Source organism: Salmo salar, chromosome 03, assembly GCF_965601325.2.
Source record: "Salmo salar chromosome 03, fSalSal1, whole genome shotgun sequence".
In the NCBI taxonomy this organism is placed as follows: domain Eukaryota; kingdom Metazoa; phylum Chordata; class Actinopteri; order Salmoniformes; family Salmonidae; genus Salmo; species Salmo salar.
Window position 1 is genome coordinate 97,841,254 of NC_138293.1, and position 20,644 is coordinate 97,861,897.

At 46.7% G+C, this 20,644-nt stretch overlaps 1 protein-coding gene across 2 annotated transcripts in view; it reads right to left on the bottom strand.

Annotated features, from left to right (window-relative positions):
- The window catches only part of LOC106596082 (casein kinase I), an 89,652-nt gene that overhangs the window by 33,225 nt on the left and 35,783 nt on the right, over positions 1 to 20,644 (bottom strand). For both annotated transcript variants that reach the window (XM_045715859.2, XM_045715858.2), the window contains exon 3: positions 7,266 to 7,414. In XM_045715859.2, the coding sequence (XP_045571815.1) occupies positions 7,266 to 7,414 (149 nt within the window). The remainder of the gene's footprint in view (positions 1 to 7,265; positions 7,415 to 20,644) is intronic.

A 20,644-nucleotide genomic window follows, 5' to 3' on the forward strand; every position in this document is an offset into this window, starting at 1 on the left:
TGGAGAGGAGAGAGCTCGATCAATAACAGCTAGTCTGATCTGGAGAGGAGAGAGCTCGATCAATAACAGCTAGTCTGATCTGGAGAGGAGAGAGCTCGATCAATAACAGCTAGTCTGATCTGGAGAGGAGAGAGCTCGATCAATAACAGCTAGGCTGATCTGGAGAGGAGAGAGCTCGATCAATAACAGCTAGTCTGATCTGGAGAGGAGAGAGCTCGATCAATAACAGCTAGTCTGATCTGGACAGGAGAGAGCTGGCGTTAGCATAATCAATAATGCGCACAGAACGTGAATATACATGATGGCTGTCAATAGTAAAATGTAAACTGGAGGACACCTGGTAGTATAAACACCTGGTAGTATAAACACCTGGTAGTATAAACACCTGGAGGACACCTGGTAGTATAAACACCTGGTAGTATAAACACCTGAGGACACCTGGTAGTATAAACACCTGGTAGTATAAACACCTGGAGGACACCTGGTAGTATAAACACCTGGTAGTATAAACACCTGGAGGACACCTGGTAGTATAAACACCTGGAGGACACCTGGTAGTATAAACACCTGGTAGTATAAACACCTGGAGGACACCTGGTAGTATAAACAACTGGAGGACACCTGGTAGTATAAACACCTGGTAGTATAAACACCTGGTAATATAAACACCTGGTAGTATAAACAACTGGAGGACACCTGGTAGTATAAACACCTGGAGGACACCTGGTAGTATAAACACCTGGTAGTATAAACACCTGGTAGTATAAACACCTGGAGGACACCTGGTAGTATAAACACCTGGTAGTATAAACAACTGGAGGACGCCTGGTAGTATAAACACCTGGTAGTATAAACACCTGGAGGACACCTGGTAGTATAAACACCTGGAGGACACCTGGTAGTATAAACACCTGGAGGACACCTGGTAGTATAAACACCTGGTAGTATAAACACCTGGAGGACACCTGGTAGTATAAACAACTGGAGGACACCTGGTAGTATAAACACCTGGTAGTATAAACACCTGGTAGTATAAACACCTGGTAGTATAAACAACTGGAGGACACCTGGTAGTATAAACACCTGGAGGACACCTGGTAGTATAAACACCTGGTAGTATAAACACCTGGAGGACACCTGGTAGTATAAACACCTGGTAGTATAAACAACTGGAGGACGCCTGGTAGTATAAACACCTGGAGGACACCTGGTATTTTTAACAACTGGAGGACACCTGGTAGTATAAACACCTGGAGGACAGCTGGTAGTATAAACACCTGGAGGACACCTGGTATTTTTAACACCTGGAGGACACCTGGTAGTATAAACACCTGGTAGTATAAACAACTGGAGGACACCTGGTAGTATAAACACCTGGAGGACACCTGGTATTTTTAACACCTGGAGGACAGCTGGTAGTATAAACACCTGGAGGACACCTGGTATTTTTAACAACTGGAGGACACCTGGTATTTTTAACACCTGGAGGACACCTGGTAGTATAAACACCTGGTAGTATAAACAACTGGAGGACAGCTGGTAGTATAAACACCTGGAGGACACCTGGTATTTTTAACAACTGGAGGACACCTGGTATTTTTAACAACTGGAGGACACCTGGTAGTATAAACACCTGGTAGTATAAACAACTGGAGGACACCTGGTAGTATAAACACCTGGAGGACACCTGGTATTTTTAACACCTGGAGGACAGCTGGTAGTATAAACACCTGGAGGACACCTGGTATTTTTAACAACTGGAGGACACCTGGTATTTTTAACACCTGGAGGACACCTGGTAGTATAAACACCTGGTAGTATAAACAACTGGAGGACAGCTGGTAGTATAAACACCTGGAGGACACCTGGTATTTTTAACAACTGGAGGACAGCTGGTAGTATAAACACCTGGAGGACACCTGGTATTTTTAACACCTGGAGGACACCTGGTAGTATAAACACCTGGAGGACACCTGGTAGTATAAACACCTGGTAGTATAAACACCTGGAGGACACCTGGTAGTATAAACAACTGGAGGACACCTGGTAGTATAAACACCTGGTAGTATAAACACCTGGTAATATAAACACCTGGTAGTATAAACAACTGGAGGACACCTGGTAGTATAAACACCTGGAGGACACCTGGTAGTATAAACACCTGGTAGTATAAACACCTGGTAGTATAAACACCTGGAGGACACCTGGTAGTATAAACACCTGGTAGTATAAACAACTGGAGGACGCCTGGTAGTATAAACACCTGGTAGTATAAACACCTGGAGGACACCTGGTAGTATAAACACCTGGAGGACACCTGGTAGTATAAACACCTGGAGGACACCTGGTAGTATAAACACCTGGTAGTATAAACACCTGGAGGACACCTGGTAGTATAAACAACTGGAGGACACCTGGTAGTATAAACACCTGGTAGTATAAACACCTGGTAGTATAAACACCTGGTAGTATAAACAACTGGAGGACACCTGGTAGTATAAACACCTGGAGGACACCTGGTAGTATAAACACCTGGTAGTATAAACACCTGGAGGACACCTGGTAGTATAAACACCTGGTAGTATAAACAACTGGAGGACGCCTGGTAGTATAAACACCTGGAGGACACCTGGTATTTTTAACAACTGGAGGACACCTGGTAGTATAAACACCTGGAGGACAGCTGGTAGTATAAACACCTGGAGGACACCTGGTATTTTTAACACCTGGAGGACACCTGGTAGTATAAACACCTGGTAGTATAAACAACTGGAGGACACCTGGTAGTATAAACACCTGGAGGACACCTGGTATTTTTAACACCTGGAGGACAGCTGGTAGTATAAACACCTGGAGGACACCTGGTATTTTTAACAACTGGAGGACACCTGGTATTTTTAACACCTGGAGGACACCTGGTAGTATAAACACCTGGTAGTATAAACAACTGGAGGACAGCTGGTAGTATAAACACCTGGAGGACACCTGGTATTTTTAACAACTGGAGGACACCTGGTATTTTTAACAACTGGAGGACACCTGGTAGTATAAACACCTGGTAGTATAAACAACTGGAGGACACCTGGTAGTATAAACACCTGGAGGACACCTGGTATTTTTAACACCTGGAGGACAGCTGGTAGTATAAACACCTGGAGGACACCTGGTATTTTTAACAACTGGAGGACACCTGGTATTTTTAACACCTGGAGGACACCTGGTAGTATAAACACCTGGTAGTATAAACAACTGGAGGACAGCTGGTAGTATAAACACCTGGAGGACACCTGGTATTTTTAACAACTGGAGGACAGCTGGTAGTATAAACACCTGGAGGACACCTGGTATTTTTAACACCTGGAGGACACCTGGTAGTATAAACACCTGGAGGACACCTGGTAGTATAAACACCTGGTAGTATAAACACCTGGAGGACACCTGGTAGTATAAACAACTGGAGGACACCTGGTAGTATAAACACCTGGTAGTATAAACACCTGGTAATATAAACACCTGGTAGTATAAACAACTGGAGGACACCTGGTAGTATAAACACCTGGAGGACACCTGGTAGTATAAACACCTGGTAGTATAAACACCTGGTAGTATAAACACCTGGAGGACACCTGGTAGTATAAACACCTGGTAGTATAAACAACTGGAGGACGCCTGGTAGTATAAACACCTGGTAGTATAAACACCTGGAGGACACCTGGTAGTATAAACACCTGGTAGTATAAACACCTGGAGGACACCTGGTAGTATAAACACCTGGAGGACACCTGGTAGTATAAACACCTGGTAGTATAAACACCTGGAGGACACCTGGTAGTATAAACAACTGGAGGACACCTGGTAGTATAAACAACTGGAGGACACCTGGTAGTATAAACACCTGGTAGTATAAACACCTGGTAGTATAAACACCTGGTAGTATAAACAACTGGAGGACACCTGGTAGTATAAACACCTGGAGGACACCTGGTAGTATAAACACCTGGTAGTATAAACACCTGGAGGACACCTGGTAGTATAAACACCTGGTAGTATAAACAACTGGAGGACGCCTGGTAGTATAAACACCTGGAGGACACCTGGTAGTATAAACACCTGGTATTTTTAACAACTGGAGGACACCTGGTAGTATAAACACCTGGAGGACAGCTGGTAGTATAAACACCTGGAGGACACCTGGTAGTATAAACACCTGGTATTTTTAACAACTGGAGGACACCTGGTAGTATAAACACCTGGAGGACAGCTGGTAGTATAAACACCTGGAGGACACCTGGTATTTTTAACAACTGGAGGACACCTGGTATTTTTAACAACTGGAGGACACCTGGTAGTATAAACACCTGGTAGTATAAACAACTGGAGGACAGCTGGTAGTATAAACACCTGGAGGACAGCTGGTAGTATAAACACCTGGAGGACAGCTGGTAGTATAAACACCTGGTAGTATAAACAACTGGAGGACACCTGGTAGTATAAACACCTGGAGGACACCTGGTATTTTTAACACCTGGAGGACAGCTGGTAGTATAAACACCTGGAGGACACCTGGTATTTTTAACAACTGGAGGACACCTGGTATTTTTAACACCTGGAGGACACCTGGTAGTATAAACACCTGGTAGTATAAACAACTGGAGGACAGCTGGTAGTATAAACACCTGGAGGACACCTGGTATTTTTAACAACTGGAGGACAGCTGGTAGTATAAACACCTGGAGGACACCTGGTATTTTTAACACCTGGAGGACACCTGGTATTTTTAACAACTGGAGGACACCTGGTATTTTTAACAACTGGAGGACACCTGGTATTTTTAACACCTGGAGGACACCTGGTATTTTTAACACCTGGAGGACACCTGGTATTTTTAACAACTGGAGGACACCTGGTATTTTTAACACCTGGAGGACACCTGGTAGTATAAACACCTGGTAGTATAAACACCTGGAGGACACCTGGTAGTATAAACACCTGGTAGTATAAACACCTGGAGGACACCTGGTAGTATAAACACCTGGTAGTATAAACACCTGGAGGACAGCTGGTAGTATAAACACCTGGAGGACACCTGGTATTTTTAACACCTGGAGGACACCTGGTAGTATAAACACCTGGTAGTATAAACAACTGGTAGTATAAACACTGCAGCACTACTGTTGCAAGAAATGAAGTAGAAGCGATTGCTAATCGGGAAGTGATCTTTCCTTTTCAAGATGATTGGTTAAGTATCTAGATCCAGGGCAGGGGTTTCTCGATACCCATCACAGCATTAGAAACGGGTAGAAATGACAACAGACCTATATATTCACATTACATTTGTATGTAGATTGTTCAGGTTCACCATCGGCAATAGTTTTGGTAGTTTTGCTTGAAACAAGGAGATATGTCATAGGACAGCGACCTCACTGCCACGGTTGAAGCAGGAGAAGAAGAGAAGCTCTCTGAGACAAAACTTCCAAACGGTCTAAACCATTCCATTATGAGACGGGGGTGAAATTCAAAGTTGTGCTATATAGATCTCCCCCTCTAATTGATAGTGTGGTGGTAGATGCCCAGTTTCCCTTATTGGAAGCATCCTACATCCACCATAAGACATACAGGATGTAGTTTGACTAAGCTACAGATATTACTGGACTTGTTCAGCATGCTAAATGACCTGTAGATAAACGACTGTCAACATGGATCCACCCATTTAGACACTGAAGAACAGGAAGCATCAGTTGTCACAAAAGATGAGAGGTATTTTTCAGAAGGTAGAAAGAACGTAATAATATGAGCCAAAAATGTGACTGAACCATCGATTCGGAACGTTTTGAATCGCTTCTCTGATCGATGCATGCTTAAACATTTGAATCGATGGGTATCGGTGAATCGTTACTTCCCTAATTGCTAACTAACTGTCAACAATTTTAGCTGACTAACTGTGACACCACTGTACTATCAATGTAGACTAAACAGCTTCTGATCCAGACCCATCTGACTGGTTCAACAGTGGGATCTATGTGTTGTTTGTACTGACAGGTGGAACTGATACACTACATGTCAATGTTTTAAATGGATGTCAATTGTAAAGTCATTTGTCTGTAATGTGTTTTTGGTTGTGTCTGACCCCAGTAGGACTAGCTGTCTCCGTTGGCGTCGGCTAACGAGACCCTACTAAATCAAAAACAGGATGGGGGAAAAGCTAACAAGGAGAAGGAGGAAGACCCATATTCAGCAATACAAACCTGACACACACTGACACACAATGCAAATAGAATCGTGAAGCCAACATGGAGGTGCTTCTACATCAGCCTGAGAGGCTGCATGGTCACAGTGGGACAAGGCTTCCTGACATTCACAATGGAGGCAGAGTTAAGAGATGGCCAGTGTCATTCAGAATGGGGGTGGTGGCCAGTGTCATTCAGGATGGGGGTGGTGGCCAGTGTCATTCAGGATGGGGGTGGTGGCCAGTGTCATTCAGGGTGGGGGTGGTGGCCAGTGTCATTCAGGGTGGGGGTGGTGGCCAGTGTCATTCAGGATGGGGGTGGTGGCCAGTGTCATTCAGGATGGGGGTGGTGGCCAGTGTCATTCAGGATGGGGGTGGTGGCCAGTGCCATTCAGGATGGGGGTGGTGGCCAGTGTCATTCAGGATGGGGGTGGTGGCCAGTGCCATTCAGGATGGGGGTGGTGGCCAGTGTCATTCAGGGTGGGGGTGGTGGCCAGTGTCATTCAGGATGGGGGTGGTGGCCAGTGTCATTCAGGGTGGGGGTGGTGGCCAGTGTCATTCAGGATGGGGGTGGTGGCCAGTGTCATTCAGGATGGGGGTGGTGGCCAGTGTCATTCAGGATGGGGGTGGTGGCCAGTGTCATTCAGGATGGGGGTGGTGGCCAGTGCCATTCAGGGTGGGGGTGGTGGCCAGTGTCATTCAGGATGGGGGTGGTGGCCAGTGTCATTCAGGGTGGGGGTGGTGGCCAGTGTCATTCAGGATGGGGGTGGTGGCCAGTGTCATTCAGGATGGGGGTGGTGGCCAGTGTCATTCAGGATGGGGGTGGTGGCCAGTGTCATTCAGGATGGGGGTGGTGGCCAGTGTCATTCAGGATGGGGGTGGTGGCCAGTGTCATTCAGGATGGGGGTGGTGGCCAGTGTCATTCAGGATGGGGGTGGTGGCCAGTGTCATTCAGGATGGGGGTGGCCCCTGAAGGTGGTCCCGTACCCCCAGGTTGGCACGCGCCCTGCCCCGGTGCACACACACGCCAGTCTCTTACCATCTGGTCAGCCAGCAGCAGGACAGTCTTCAGGGAGAACTTGCGGGAGCAGAAGTTGAACAGGTCTTCCAGACTGGGGCCTAACAGCTCCATCACCATCACGTTGTAGTCACCCTCCGCCCCACACCACTTTATCGTTGGGATACCCACTGTAGGGGAGACAGACAGGAGAGAGACAGAGAGAGACAGAGACCGAGAGGAGAGAGACAGAGAGAGACAGGAGAGACAGACAGGAGAGACAGAGAGAGAGAAGAGCGAGACAGAGAGAGACAGACAGGAGAGACAGAAAGGAGAGACAGACAGGAGAGACGAGAGGGATGTTAGTCATGTTAAAGTAACCATGTGTTTAATCATATACCCATTGATACCCACTGTAGGGGGAAATAATTAAATTAACATTTAGGAGAGAAATTCTTATTCTTATTATTCATGTATTATAATGTCTCTAGAAAGTTTGACATTACAGCAAATGACTTGTAACATATTGAGTAGCATTTATTAGATCTGTGAGCACCAAGAGGGAGGAGTTAGGAGCTGAAACCAGGAACTAGCCCCTAACTATATCCTATCACAGCACCAAGAGGGAGGAGTTAGGAGCTGAAACCAGGAACTAGCCCCAACTATATCCTATCATTGCACCAAGAGGGAGGAGTTAGGAGCTGAAACCAGGAACTAGCCCCTAACTATATCCTATCACAGCACTGGTATTGGGGACAGAATGATACCACTATGACAGTAGAACATAGCTATCACAGCTTAGAGATGGTTGACAACATACTATAGCTGGTGAAGAATGTAACACATACAAAAGCTCAAGGTGACCTCTACACAGATCTGAGGAGAGGAGGACGACAGAGGGAGGTGGTGGAGGGGAGGCCATTTGATTCAGTTCAGGCTGAGATTAGATGTAATAAAAATAAAAGAATCACAAGGTCAGATCATATTAACCTAGTGTCTATCTACCTGACTGTCATCAGAGAGGGAGGTCAGATCATATTAACCTAGTGTCTATCTACCTGACTGTCATCAGAGAGGGAGGTCAGATCATATTAACCTAGTGTCTATCTACCTGAGTGTCATCAGAGAGGGAGGTCAGATCATATTAACCTAGTGTCTATGTACCTGACTGTCATCAGAGAGGGAGGTCAGATCATATTAACCTAGTGTCTATCTACCTGACTGTCATCAGAGAGGGAGGTCAGATCATATTAACCTAGTGTCTATCTACCTGACTGTCATCAGAGAGGGAGGTCAGATCATATTAACCTAGTGTCTATCTACCTGACTGTCATCAGAGAGGGAGGTCAGATCATATTAACCTAGTGTCTATCTACCTGACTGTCATCAGAGAGGGAGGTCAGATCATATTAACCTAGTGTCTATCTACCTGACTGTCATCAGAGAGGGAGGTCAGATCATATTAACCTAGTGTCTATCTACCTGACTGTCATCAGAGAGGGAGGTCAGATCATATTAACCTAGTGTCTATCTACCTGACTGTCATCAGAGAGGGAGGTCAGATCATATTAACCTAGTGTCTATGTACCTGACTGTCATCAGAGAGGGAGGTCAGATCATATTAACCTAGTGTCTATGTACCTGACTGTCATCAGAGAGGGAGGTCAGATCATATTAACCTAGTGTCTATGTACCTGACTGTCATCAGAGAGGGAGGTCAGATCATATTAACCTAGTGTCTATGTACCTGACTGTCATCAGAGAGGGAGGTCAGATCATATTAACCTAGTGTCTGTCTACCTGACTGTCATCAGAGAGGGAGGTCAGATCATATTAACCTAGTGTCTATCTACCTGACTGTCATCAGAGAGGGAGGTCAGATCATATTAACCTAGTGTCTATGTACCTGACTGTCATCAGAGAGGGAGGTCAGATCATATTAACCTAGTGTCTATCTACCTGACTGTCATCAGAGAGGGAGGTCAGATCATATTAACCTAGTGTCTGTCTACCTGACTGTCATCAGAGAGGGAGGAGGGCGTGGAGATAGCGATGGGAGAGAAAGAGCGAGCGCTACGAGGGAGCCATAAACCTTCCACCAGGCCGACATGCCACCTTGAGGGTCAGAAGAGCGTGTTTGAATCGATACAGGGCGTCTCTACAGGAGACCAGATACCCAATTACATCCCCACCACAGACCTGTGTCTACCCAGAGAGGAGAGGAGAGAGGGGAGGATGGGAGAGGACAGGACAGGCTGGCTTCTCTCAGACAGACTACTAGACATCATGGATGGATTATAAAGAATACTACCATATGATTTGCAGCAGAACTGCAGTATTTTCCTTCATATCTTGTTCTCCAACTTCTTTTAAATTAGGGAGCCAATTTGTCCTCAGCACTTTTATTTCCATGATTGAATAGAACTAGTTCTCATGGCCGTCTCATCTCTCTGCAGCAGACATATGGTGAGAAATATGTTGGGAACATCCAATTGCAACAAAATCAGTTTCAAATCGCAATTCACATATACTGAACATAAATATGAACGCAACATATTCAAAGATTTTACTGAGTTACAGTTCATAAGGTAATCAGTCGATTTAAATATATTTATTAGGCCCTAATCTATGGATATCACATGACTGGGAATACAGATATCTGTCCAACGGATGCATATCTTTAAGAATAAAAAAAAAAAAGTAGGGGTGTGGATCAGAACACCAGTCAGTATCTGGTGGGACCATTTGCCTCATGCAGTGCAACATCTCCTTCACATAGTTGATCAGGCTGTTGATTGTGGCCTGTGGAATGTTGTCCCACTCCTCTTCAATGCCTGTGGAAAGTTGCTGGATATTGGCGAGAACTGGAACACGTTGTCATACATGTCGATCCAGAGCATCCCAAACATGCTCAATGGGTGACATGTCCGGTGAGTATGCAGGCCATGGAAGAACTGGGACATTTACAGCTTCCAGGAATTGTGTACAGATCCTTGTGACATGGGGCCGTGGATTATCATGCTGAAACATGAGGTGGTGGTGGTGGATGAATGGGGCCGTGGATTATCATGCTGAAACATGAGGTGGTGGTGGTGGATGAATGGGGCCGTGGATTATCATGCTGAAACATGAGGTGGTGGTGGTGGATGAATGGGGCCGTGGATTATCATGCTGAAACATGAGGTGGTGGTGGTGGATGAATGGGGCCGTGGATTATCATGCTGAAACATGAGGTGGTGGTGGTGGATGAATGGGGCCGTGGATTATCATGCTGAAACATGAGGTGGTGGTGGTGGATGAATGGGGCCGTGGATTATCATGCTGAAACATGAGGTGGTGGTGGTGGATGAATGGGGCCGTGCATTATCATGCTGAAACATGAGGTGGTGGTGGTGGATGAATGGGGCCGTGGATTATCATGCTGAAACATGAGGTGGTGGTGGTGGATGAACAACGACAATGTCACGGTATCTCTGTGCATTCAAATTGCCATCAATAAAATTCAATTGTGTTCATTGTCTGTAGCTTATACCTGCCCATACCATAACCCCACCATGGGGCACTCTCTGTTCACAACGTTGACATCAGCAAACCGCTCGCCCACATGATGCCATAACAGGGTTGTGCGGTTGAGAGACCGTACTGTCAAATTCTCTCAAACAACGTTGGAGGCGGCTTATGGTGGAGAAATTAACATTACATTTCCTGGCAACAGCTCTGATGGACATTCCTGCAGTCAGCATGCAGAAATGTCCACCAGTCTGTGGAATTGTGTTGTGTGACAAAACTGCACATTTTAGAATGGCCATTTATTGTCCCCAACACAAGGTGCACCTGTGTAATGATCATGTGGTTTAATCAGCTTCTTGATATGCCACACCTGGCAGGTGGATGGATTATCTTGGCAAAGGAGAAATGCTCACTAACAGGGATGTAAACTAATCTGTGCACAGAATGAGAGAAATAAGCTTTTTGTGCGTATGGAATATGTCATGATAATATCGTATCGTGAGGTACCTGGCAATTCCCTGCTCTACTGTAGGACCTACTATAATGTGTATACTTTATAAGTAAAACTCAGAGCATTCTCTTTGCAACACACACACACACACGTGTTAGTTAGGGTGAGTTTTGGGTCACAGCCAGCCCCTCAGTCCAGACAGCTGGTATAGTAGTAGTGGTAGCTGCCGACAGTTCCTGAACATTAGCCCGCCCGCCTTTAGACTGGCCCGCCCGCCTTTAGACTGGCCCGCCCGCCTTTAGACTGGCCCGCCCGCCTTTAGACTGGCCCGCCCGCCTTTAGACTGGCCCGCCCGCCTTTAGACTGGCCTGCCTGCCCTAATACAGTAGAGAGAATAGAGTAGTAGACTGGTGATCAGCATTTTACACTTTACCCAGCTCAGCTACAGACAGACACTAGTTCACAGAGACAGACATAGGCGCGCGCGCGCACACACACACACACACACCACACACACACACACACACACACACACACACACACACACACACACACACACACGAGAGGCCAAGTATATTCTCCATGCTCCAGCAATCTCCCTGTGTCGCAACACACACACACAGTCTGGTGCGTTCGTCTCTTAGTCTTAAACCCAAAGTGTGGCGAGACGTGCTTTTAGCATCTGTCATAGTCAGCACGTCTTCCAGAGTGTGTTATGAAAGCTGGAGGAGACATATATGGGCTAGCCAGGCAGAGTGTGTGTGTGTGTTAGCCAGGCTAACATCAGCACATAGACCATCTCCAGTGAGCAGTACACCACACCAGGAAGCTGTTCTTAGCAGCAGCCTGTATATAGGCTACAGTTGAGAACACTAGATAAGGGGCTCTCCAACTTGTTGGGGCCAGGGGCCCCTTCATAACTCCAGTGAGACAGAAATAGCATACAAGGAGTTGATGACTTCAGCAGTGCAGGGCCGGACAAACAAAGTGTCGGGCCCTGAGAAGGAACATTTTAAAAAAGGCCCACCTCTTTGCATCGGAGATAACATTTGGCAGTTTTCAAGCTAAGTCTCGGTAAAGAGCTGAGGGATGGGCCTGGAGAAATATAACCACTCAGATTAGACAGAGCTATGGATGCAAGGACTGACCATCCATGATATCAACATTATAGTTTTAACCGTGTTTTGAAGCTATACAGTGTTTGTTTACATTTAGTTTGTTTCCAAACATTGTAGTAAAACCAGGTTATATATTGGGTTCTGAGGAGGTAGGACAGTTGAACTAAGCTCATGAAGCACTTATAAGTTATATTCTTCAAGAATCAGTGGGTACATCAGGGTTTGCCATACCAAAAATGGATGTAGCAACTAAGGATTCTAGCGTTAAATTAGTTATTTTACGTAAATAAAAAAATCTATACTGCTCAAAAAAATAAAGGGAACACTTAAACAACACATCCTAGATCTGAATGAAAGAAATAATCTTATTAAATACTTTTTTCCTTACAGTTGAATGTGCTGACAACAAAATCACACAAAAATAATCAATGGAAATCCAATTTATCAACCCATGGAGGTCTGGATTTGGAGTCACACTCAAAATTAAAGTGGAAAACCACACTAGTCTGATCCAACTTTGATGTAATGTCCTTAAAACAAGTCAAAATGAGGCTCAGTAGTGTGTGTGGCCTCCACGTGCCTGTATGACCTCCCTACAACGCCTGGGCATGCTCCTGATGAGGTGGTGGATGGTCTCCTGAGGGATCTCCTCCCAGACCTGGACTAAAGCATCCGCCAACTCCTGGACAGTCTGTGGTGCAACGTGGCGTTGGTGGATGGAGCGAGACATGATGTCCCAGATGTGCTCAATTGGATTCAGGTCTGGGGAACGGGCGGGCCAGTCCATAGCATCAATGCCTTCCTCTTGCAGGAACTGCTGACACACTCCAGCCACATGAGGTCTACCATTGTCTTGCATTAGGAGGAACCCAGGGCCAACCGCACCAGCATATGGTCTCACAAGGGGTCTGAGGATCTCATCTCGGTACCTGATGGCAGTCAGGCTACCTCTGGCGAGCACATGGAGGGCTGTGCGGCCCCCCAAAGAAATGCCACCCCACACCATGACTGACCCACCGCCAAACCAGTCATGCTGGAGGATGTTGCAGGCAGCAGAACTGACCGTTTGAGCAGATACATGCACATTTGTGGCCTGCTGGAGGTCATTTTGCAGGGCTCTGGCAGTGCTCTTCCTGCTCCTCCTTGCACAAAGGCGGAGGTAGCGGTCCTGCTGCTGGGTTGTTGCCCTCCTACGGCCTCCTCCACGTCTCCTGATGTACTGGCCTGTCTCCTGGTAGTGCCTCCATGCTCTGGACACTACGCTGACAGACACAGCAAACCTTCTTGCCACAGCTCGCATTGATGTGCCATCCTGGATGAGCTGCACTACCTGAGCCACTTGTGTGGGTTGTAGACTCCGTCTCATGCTACCACTAGAGTGAAAGCACCGCCAGCATTCAAAAGTGACCAAAACATCAGCCAGGAAGCATAGGAACTGAGAAGTGGTCTGTGGTCACCACCTGCAGAACCCCTCCTTTATTGGGGGTGTCTTGCTAATTGCCTATAATTTCCACCTGTTGTCTATTCCATTTGCACAACAGCATGTGGAATGTATTGTCAATCAGTGTTGCTCCCTAAGTGGACAGTTTGATTTCACAGAAGTGTGATTGACTTGGAGTTACATTGTGTTGTTTAAGTGTTCCCTTTATTTTTTGGAGCAGTATATTATAAATAGTGGAATATATATAATAGTGGAATAAAATAAGTATTGAGTTGAAAAATGGATAATTGGTGGAGTACTGTGGATACCAATATCCCTGTGAGCCTACCAGGCCCATGTTTCCCAGGGTTAAGAACAGAATACTGTGGATACTAATGTCCCTGTGAGCCTCCCAGGCCCATGTTTCCCAGGGTTAAGAACATAAAATTGTAAATGAATAATATTGCATTGTATTACACCCTCTAAATGTATTCACAGATCCATTGGCCAAAATGTGTTTAATCTGCTATTCATAGAAATAAGCATGATTTTTTATATTAATATTTGGAGATCCGCGGACCACCAAGAGATTTAATATTCAATTTATATATATATATTTAACTGGGCAAGTCAGTTAAGAACAAATTCTTATTTACAATGACGGCCTAACCCTCCCCTAGCCCGGACGATGCTGGGCCAAATTGTGCGACGCCCAATGGGACTCCAGATCACAGCCGGTTGTGATACAGCCCGGGATCGAACCAGGGTCTGTAGTGACTCCTCTAGCACTGAGATGCAGGGTCTTAGACCACTGCGCCACTCGGGAGCCCCCATACTGATACAGCAACATATATTTAGAAGCAGCTCAATCTCAGACTACATAGACCAGACTTCTGGATATATTAAGCAGCAGAATATACAGTGTCCATCTAAGGACCTGTAGGGTCACTCAGCACTAAATAGCCTGTCTGTATCCCATATGGCACCCTATTCCCTATATAGTGCACTCATTTTGATTAGACCACTATGGGCCCTGGTCAAAAGTATTGCACTATAAAGGGAATAGAGTGCCATAGAGCTCTGGTCAAAATTAGTGCACTATAAAGGGAAATAGGGTGCCATATGGGACAGAACTCGAGTCTAAAATAGCTTCCTCCCATCTGGTTCTGTTCCAGGACCTGGGATGTATTCATTAGGGTAAAACCTACCAAAACATATTGCAACAACAATGTTGTGTTTCTTATTGGACAAGTTCAGGTAGTCCCTCCCTGTTTCAGTCCATTTCCTACCGTAGAGCAATATGATAAAGCAAAAAAATTTTTACAAAAATTATATATATATATATATATATATAAAATACTGATTATCCAATATTGATAGAGTAACATGGTGTGTATTGACCCAGTGGTCAGTAGGGTAATGGGGACTATGGTGTGTATTGACCCAGTGGTCAGTAGGATAATGGGGACTATGGTGTGTATTGACCCAGTGGTCAGTAGGATAATGGGGACTATGGTGTGTATTGACCCAGTGGTCAGTAGGATAATGGGGACTATGGTGTGTACTGACCCAGTGGTCAGTAGGATAATGGGGACTATGGTGTGTATTGACCCAGTGGTCAGTAGGATAATGGGGACTATGGTGTGTATTGACCCAGTGGTCAGTAGGATAATGGGGACTATGGTGTGTATTGACCCAGTGGTCAGTAGGATAATGGGGACTATGGTGTGTATTGACCCAGTGGTCAGTAGGGTAATGGGGACTATGGTGTGTATTGACCCAGTGGTCAGTAGGATAATGGGGACTATGGTGTGTATTGACCCAGTGGTCAGTAGGATAATGGGGACTATGGTGTGTATTGACCCAGTGGTCAGTAGGGTAATGGGGACTATGGTGTGTATTGACCCAGTGGTCAGTAGGATAATGGGGACTATGATGTGTATTGGCCCAGTGGTCAGTAGGATAATGGGGACTATGGTGTGTATTGACCCAGTGGTCAGTAGGGTAATGGGGACTATGGGGATAATAATGAGGGTCGTGCAGCACTGCGTCATCTCTTTTTGATCATATAATACAACATGGCTGTGCTTTGTTCTTCCTGCTACACCGGAGGCTCATTTTACCACGCACACACACTGTATGAATATTCATGAGCTGGAGGATGGAGGGATGGTGCCCCAGAGAAGAGGAATGCAGCGAGCGACTCTGCCCCTCCCCCACACCTCCCTCCTTCCCCTTCCGTCGATTCCACCCTCTCATCCCCAGGCACACACACCATCTGGCCAGAGAGAGGGAGGGAGAGAGCGAGAATGAGAGAGAGCAGATAAAAGGAGAGATGAGAGATGGAACTAAAGAGGAAAGGGGTCAAAAAAGAGAACGGCAAAAGAGAAGAGAGATGACAGAGAGAAAGGATAGAGGGGAGATGACAGAGAGAAAGGATAGAGGGGAGATGACAGAGAGAAAGGATAGAGGGGAGATGACAGAGAGAAAGGATAGAGGGGAGATGACAGAGAGAAAGGATAGAGGGGAGATGACAGAGAGAAAGGATAGAGGGGAGATGACAGAGAGAAAGGATAGAGGGGAGATGACAGAGAGAAAGGATAGAGGGGAGATGACAGAGAGAAAGGATAGAGGGGAGATGACAGAGAGAAAGGATAGGGGGAGATGACAGAGAGAAAGGATAGGGGGGAGATGACAGAGAGAAAGGATAGGGGGGAGATGACAGAGAGAAAGGATAGAGGGGAGATGACAGAGAGAAAGGATAGAGGGGAGATGACAGAGAGAAAGGATAGAGGGGAGATGACAGAGAGAAAGGATAGAGGGGAGATGACAGAAAGAAAGGATAGAGGGGAGATGACAGAGAGAAAGGATAGAGGGGAGATGACAGAGAGAAAGGATAGAGGGGAGATGACAGAAAGAAAGGATAGGGGGAGATGACAGAGAGAAAGGATAGAGGGGAGATGACAGAGAGAAAGGATAGAGGGGAGATGACAGAGAGAAAGGATAGAGGGGAGATGACAGAGAGAAAGGATAGGGGGGAGATGACAGAGAGAAAGGATAGAGGGGAGATGACAGAGAGAAAGGATAGAGGGGAGATGACAGAAAGAAAGGATAGAGGGGAGATGACAGAGAGAAAGGATAGAGGGGAGATGACAGAGAGAAAGGATAGAGGGGAGATGACAGAAAGAAAGGATAGGGGGAGATGACAGAGAGAAAGGATAGAGGGGAGATGACAGAGAGAAAGGATAGAGGGGAGATGACAGAAAGGATAGAGGGAAGATGACAGAAAGGATAGAGGAGAGATGACAGAGAGAAAGGATAGAGGAGAGATGACAGAGAGAAAGGATAGAGGGGAGATGACAGAGAGAAAGGATAGAGGGGAGATGACAGAGAGAAAGGATAGAGGGGAGATGACAGAAAGAAAGGATAGGGGGAGATGACAGAGAGAAAGGATAGAGGGGAGATGACAGAGAGAAAGGATAGGGGGGAGATGACAGAGAAAGGATAGAGGGGAGATGACAGAGAGAAAGGATAGAGGGGAGATGACAGAAAGAAAGGATAGGGGGAGATGACAGAGAGAAAGGATAGGGGGGAGATGACAGAGAGAAAGGATAGGGGGGAGATGACAGAAAGAAAGGATAGGGGGAGATGACAGAGAGAAAGGATAGAGGGGAGATGACAGAGAGAAAGGATAGAGGGGAGATGACAGAGAGAAAGGATAGAGGGGAGATGACAGAAAGAAAGGATAGGGGGAGATGACAGAGAGAAAGGATAGAGGGGAGATGACAGAGAGAAAGGATAGGGGGGAGATGACAGAGAGAAAGGATAGGGGGGAGATGACAGAGAGAAAGGATAGAGGGGAGATGACAGAGAGAAAGGATAGAGGGGAGATGACAGAGAGAAAGGATAGAGGGGAGATGACAGAGAGAAAGGATAGAGGGGAGATGACAGAGAGAAAGGATAGGGGGGAGATGACAGAGAGAAAGGATAGAGGGGAGATGACAGAGAGAAAGGATAGGGGGGAGATGACAGAGAGAAAGGATAGAGGGAAGATGACAGAAAGGATAGAGGGAAGATGACAGAAAGGATAGAGGAGAGATGACAGAGAGAAAGGATAGAGGAGAGATGACAGAGAGAAAGGATAGAGGAGAGATGACAGAGAGAAAGGATAGAGGAGAGATGACAGAAAGGATAGAACCAATGATGGAGAGGTGAGGGGATTGGTGGAGGAGAGGGAAGCAGTGAAAAAAGAAGGATATAGGGCACGAACGAATGAGACCCACAGGGCTCCAGGAACCCAGGTTATCGCTCTATCCTGTCCCAATGTCAGAGCACCCTGCTGGGGCAACACTCCAGGGGAGAGGGGCTGGAGGGCTGTGGTGGGGATAAGCCTGTTACTGGGTGTGCAGGCTGTTACACACACACAAAAGCTTGCACTTGCATACGTACGCACACACCGCATGGGGGAAACACACCTTTAAACAACATACACCCTGGAGGGGGGAAACACACCATTAAACAACACACACCCTGGGGCGGGAAACACCATTAAACAACACACCCTGGGGCGGGAAACACACCATTAAACAACACACCCTGGGGCGGGAAACACACCATTAAACAACACACACCCTGGGGCGGGAAACACACCATTAAACAACACACCCTGGGGCGGGAAACACACCATTAAACAACACACACCCTGGGGCGGGAAACACACCATTAAACAACACACCTTGGAGGGTGAAACACACCATTAAACAACACACCCTGGGGCGGGAAACACCATTAAACAACACACCCTGGGGCGGGAAACACACCATTAAACAACACACCCTGGGGCGGGAAACACCATTAAACAACACACCCTGGAGTGGAGCGGGAAACACACCATTAAACAACACACCCTGGGGCGGGAAACACACCATTAAACAACACACCCTGGGGCGGGAAACACACCATTAAACAACACACCCTGGGGCGGGAAACACACCATTAAACAACACACACCCTGGGGCGGGAAACACACCATTAAACAACACACCCTGGGGCGGGAAACACACCATTAAACAACACACCCTGGGGCGGGAAACACACCATTAAACAACACACCTTGGAGGGTGAAACACACCATTAAACAACACACCTTGGAGGGTGAAACCCCACTTTAAACAATACACTGGTCAGTGGGACTAGGACACACATGCACAGAGGATCCGGACTGACTGAACGGCCAGGGTAGAGGTCACGGAGGATCCGGACTGACTGAACGGCCAGGGTAAAGGTCACAGAGGATCCGGACTGACTGAACGGCCAGGGTAAAGGTCACAGAGGATCCGGACTGACTGAACGGCCAGGGTAGAGGTCACGGAGGATCCGGACTGACTGAACGGCCAGGGTAAAGGTCACGGAGGATCCGGACTGACTGAACGGCCAGGGTAAAGGTCACGGAGGATCTGGACTGACTGAACGGCCAGGGTAGAGGTCACGGAGGATCTGGACTGACTGAACGGCCAGGGTAAAGGTCACGGAGGATCTGGACTGACTGAACGGCCAGGGTAAAGGTCACGGAGGATCCGGACTGACTGAACGGCCAGGGTAAAGGTCACGGAGGATCCGGACTGACTGAACGGCCAGGGTAAAGGTCACGGAGGATCCGGACTGACTGAACGGCCAGGGTAAAGGTCACGGAGGATCCGGACTGACTGAACGGCCAGGGTAAAGGTCACGGAGGATCCGGACTGACTGAACGGCCAGGGTAAAGGTCACGGAGGATCCGGACTGACTTGCCAGGGTAAAGGTCACAGAGGATCTGGACTGACAGTGGTGAGACTGAATGTAAATGTAGATAGGGTTAACCCCAGGGCTAACTGGCTCTGTCCTGTTACTCAGCTAATTACAATGAGAAGAAGGAAAACCCACACTCACTGGAATACTTCAGCAGATAAATGTATTTTAGCAGCAGCAGAGGTCAACAATACATTAAAACTGCAACAGTATTCCAGTAAGAGGTCAACAATACAAATCAAATTGTATTGGTCACATATTTAGCAGATGTTATTACGGGTGTAGCGAAATGCTTGTGGATACATTCAAACTACTACAGTATTCCAGTGAGTACAGGGTTACTACCTTTCTATTTTGAAGTCTTTCTGATAGCCCACTACAGGCTGTTTGATGGGAGCAAGCCGTTGACTTTTTCACCTCAGCTATTTACACCACACTCTCCATCTACACCAGGATCAATAGGTCAGGCCTGGACTAGAGCCATCTGGCAGACGGGGTCAGAGAACTGGAGTGAATGGAGGGGGGTGGGTAAGGGGATTGGATTATTATTTAAGTTAGGGGAGTGTTTGGGGTAAGGAGGGGTGGGAGGACTGTATATAAAAAGGATGTGTTGAGATGAGTGAATGTAGTTAGATAAGTAGCAGTACATTAAAGGATGGTGTGTTCTGGTATGGACCCAGCACAGTGCAGCACAATGCAGGGCAGTTACCAGTCTGATATAGGATAAGAATCGGTAGAGTGACCAAAACACCAGTTACAGGGATATACACTACATGACCAAAAGTGTCGAACATCTCATTCCAAAATTACGAGCATTAATATGGAGCTGGTCCCCCTTTATTGCTATAACAACCTCCACTCATCTGGGAAGGCTTTCCACTAGATGTTGGAACATTGCTGCAGGGACATGCTTCCATTCAGCCACAAGAGCATTAGTGAGGTCGGGCACTGATGTTGGACGATTAGGCCTGGCTCGCAGTCGGTGTTCCAATTCATTCCAAAGGTGTTGATTGGGTTGAGGTCAGGGCTCTGTCAAGTTCTTCCACACCGATCTCAGCAAACCATTTCTTTATGGACCTTGCTTTGTGCCCGGAGGCATTGTCATGCTGAAACAGGAAAGGGCCTTCCCCAAACT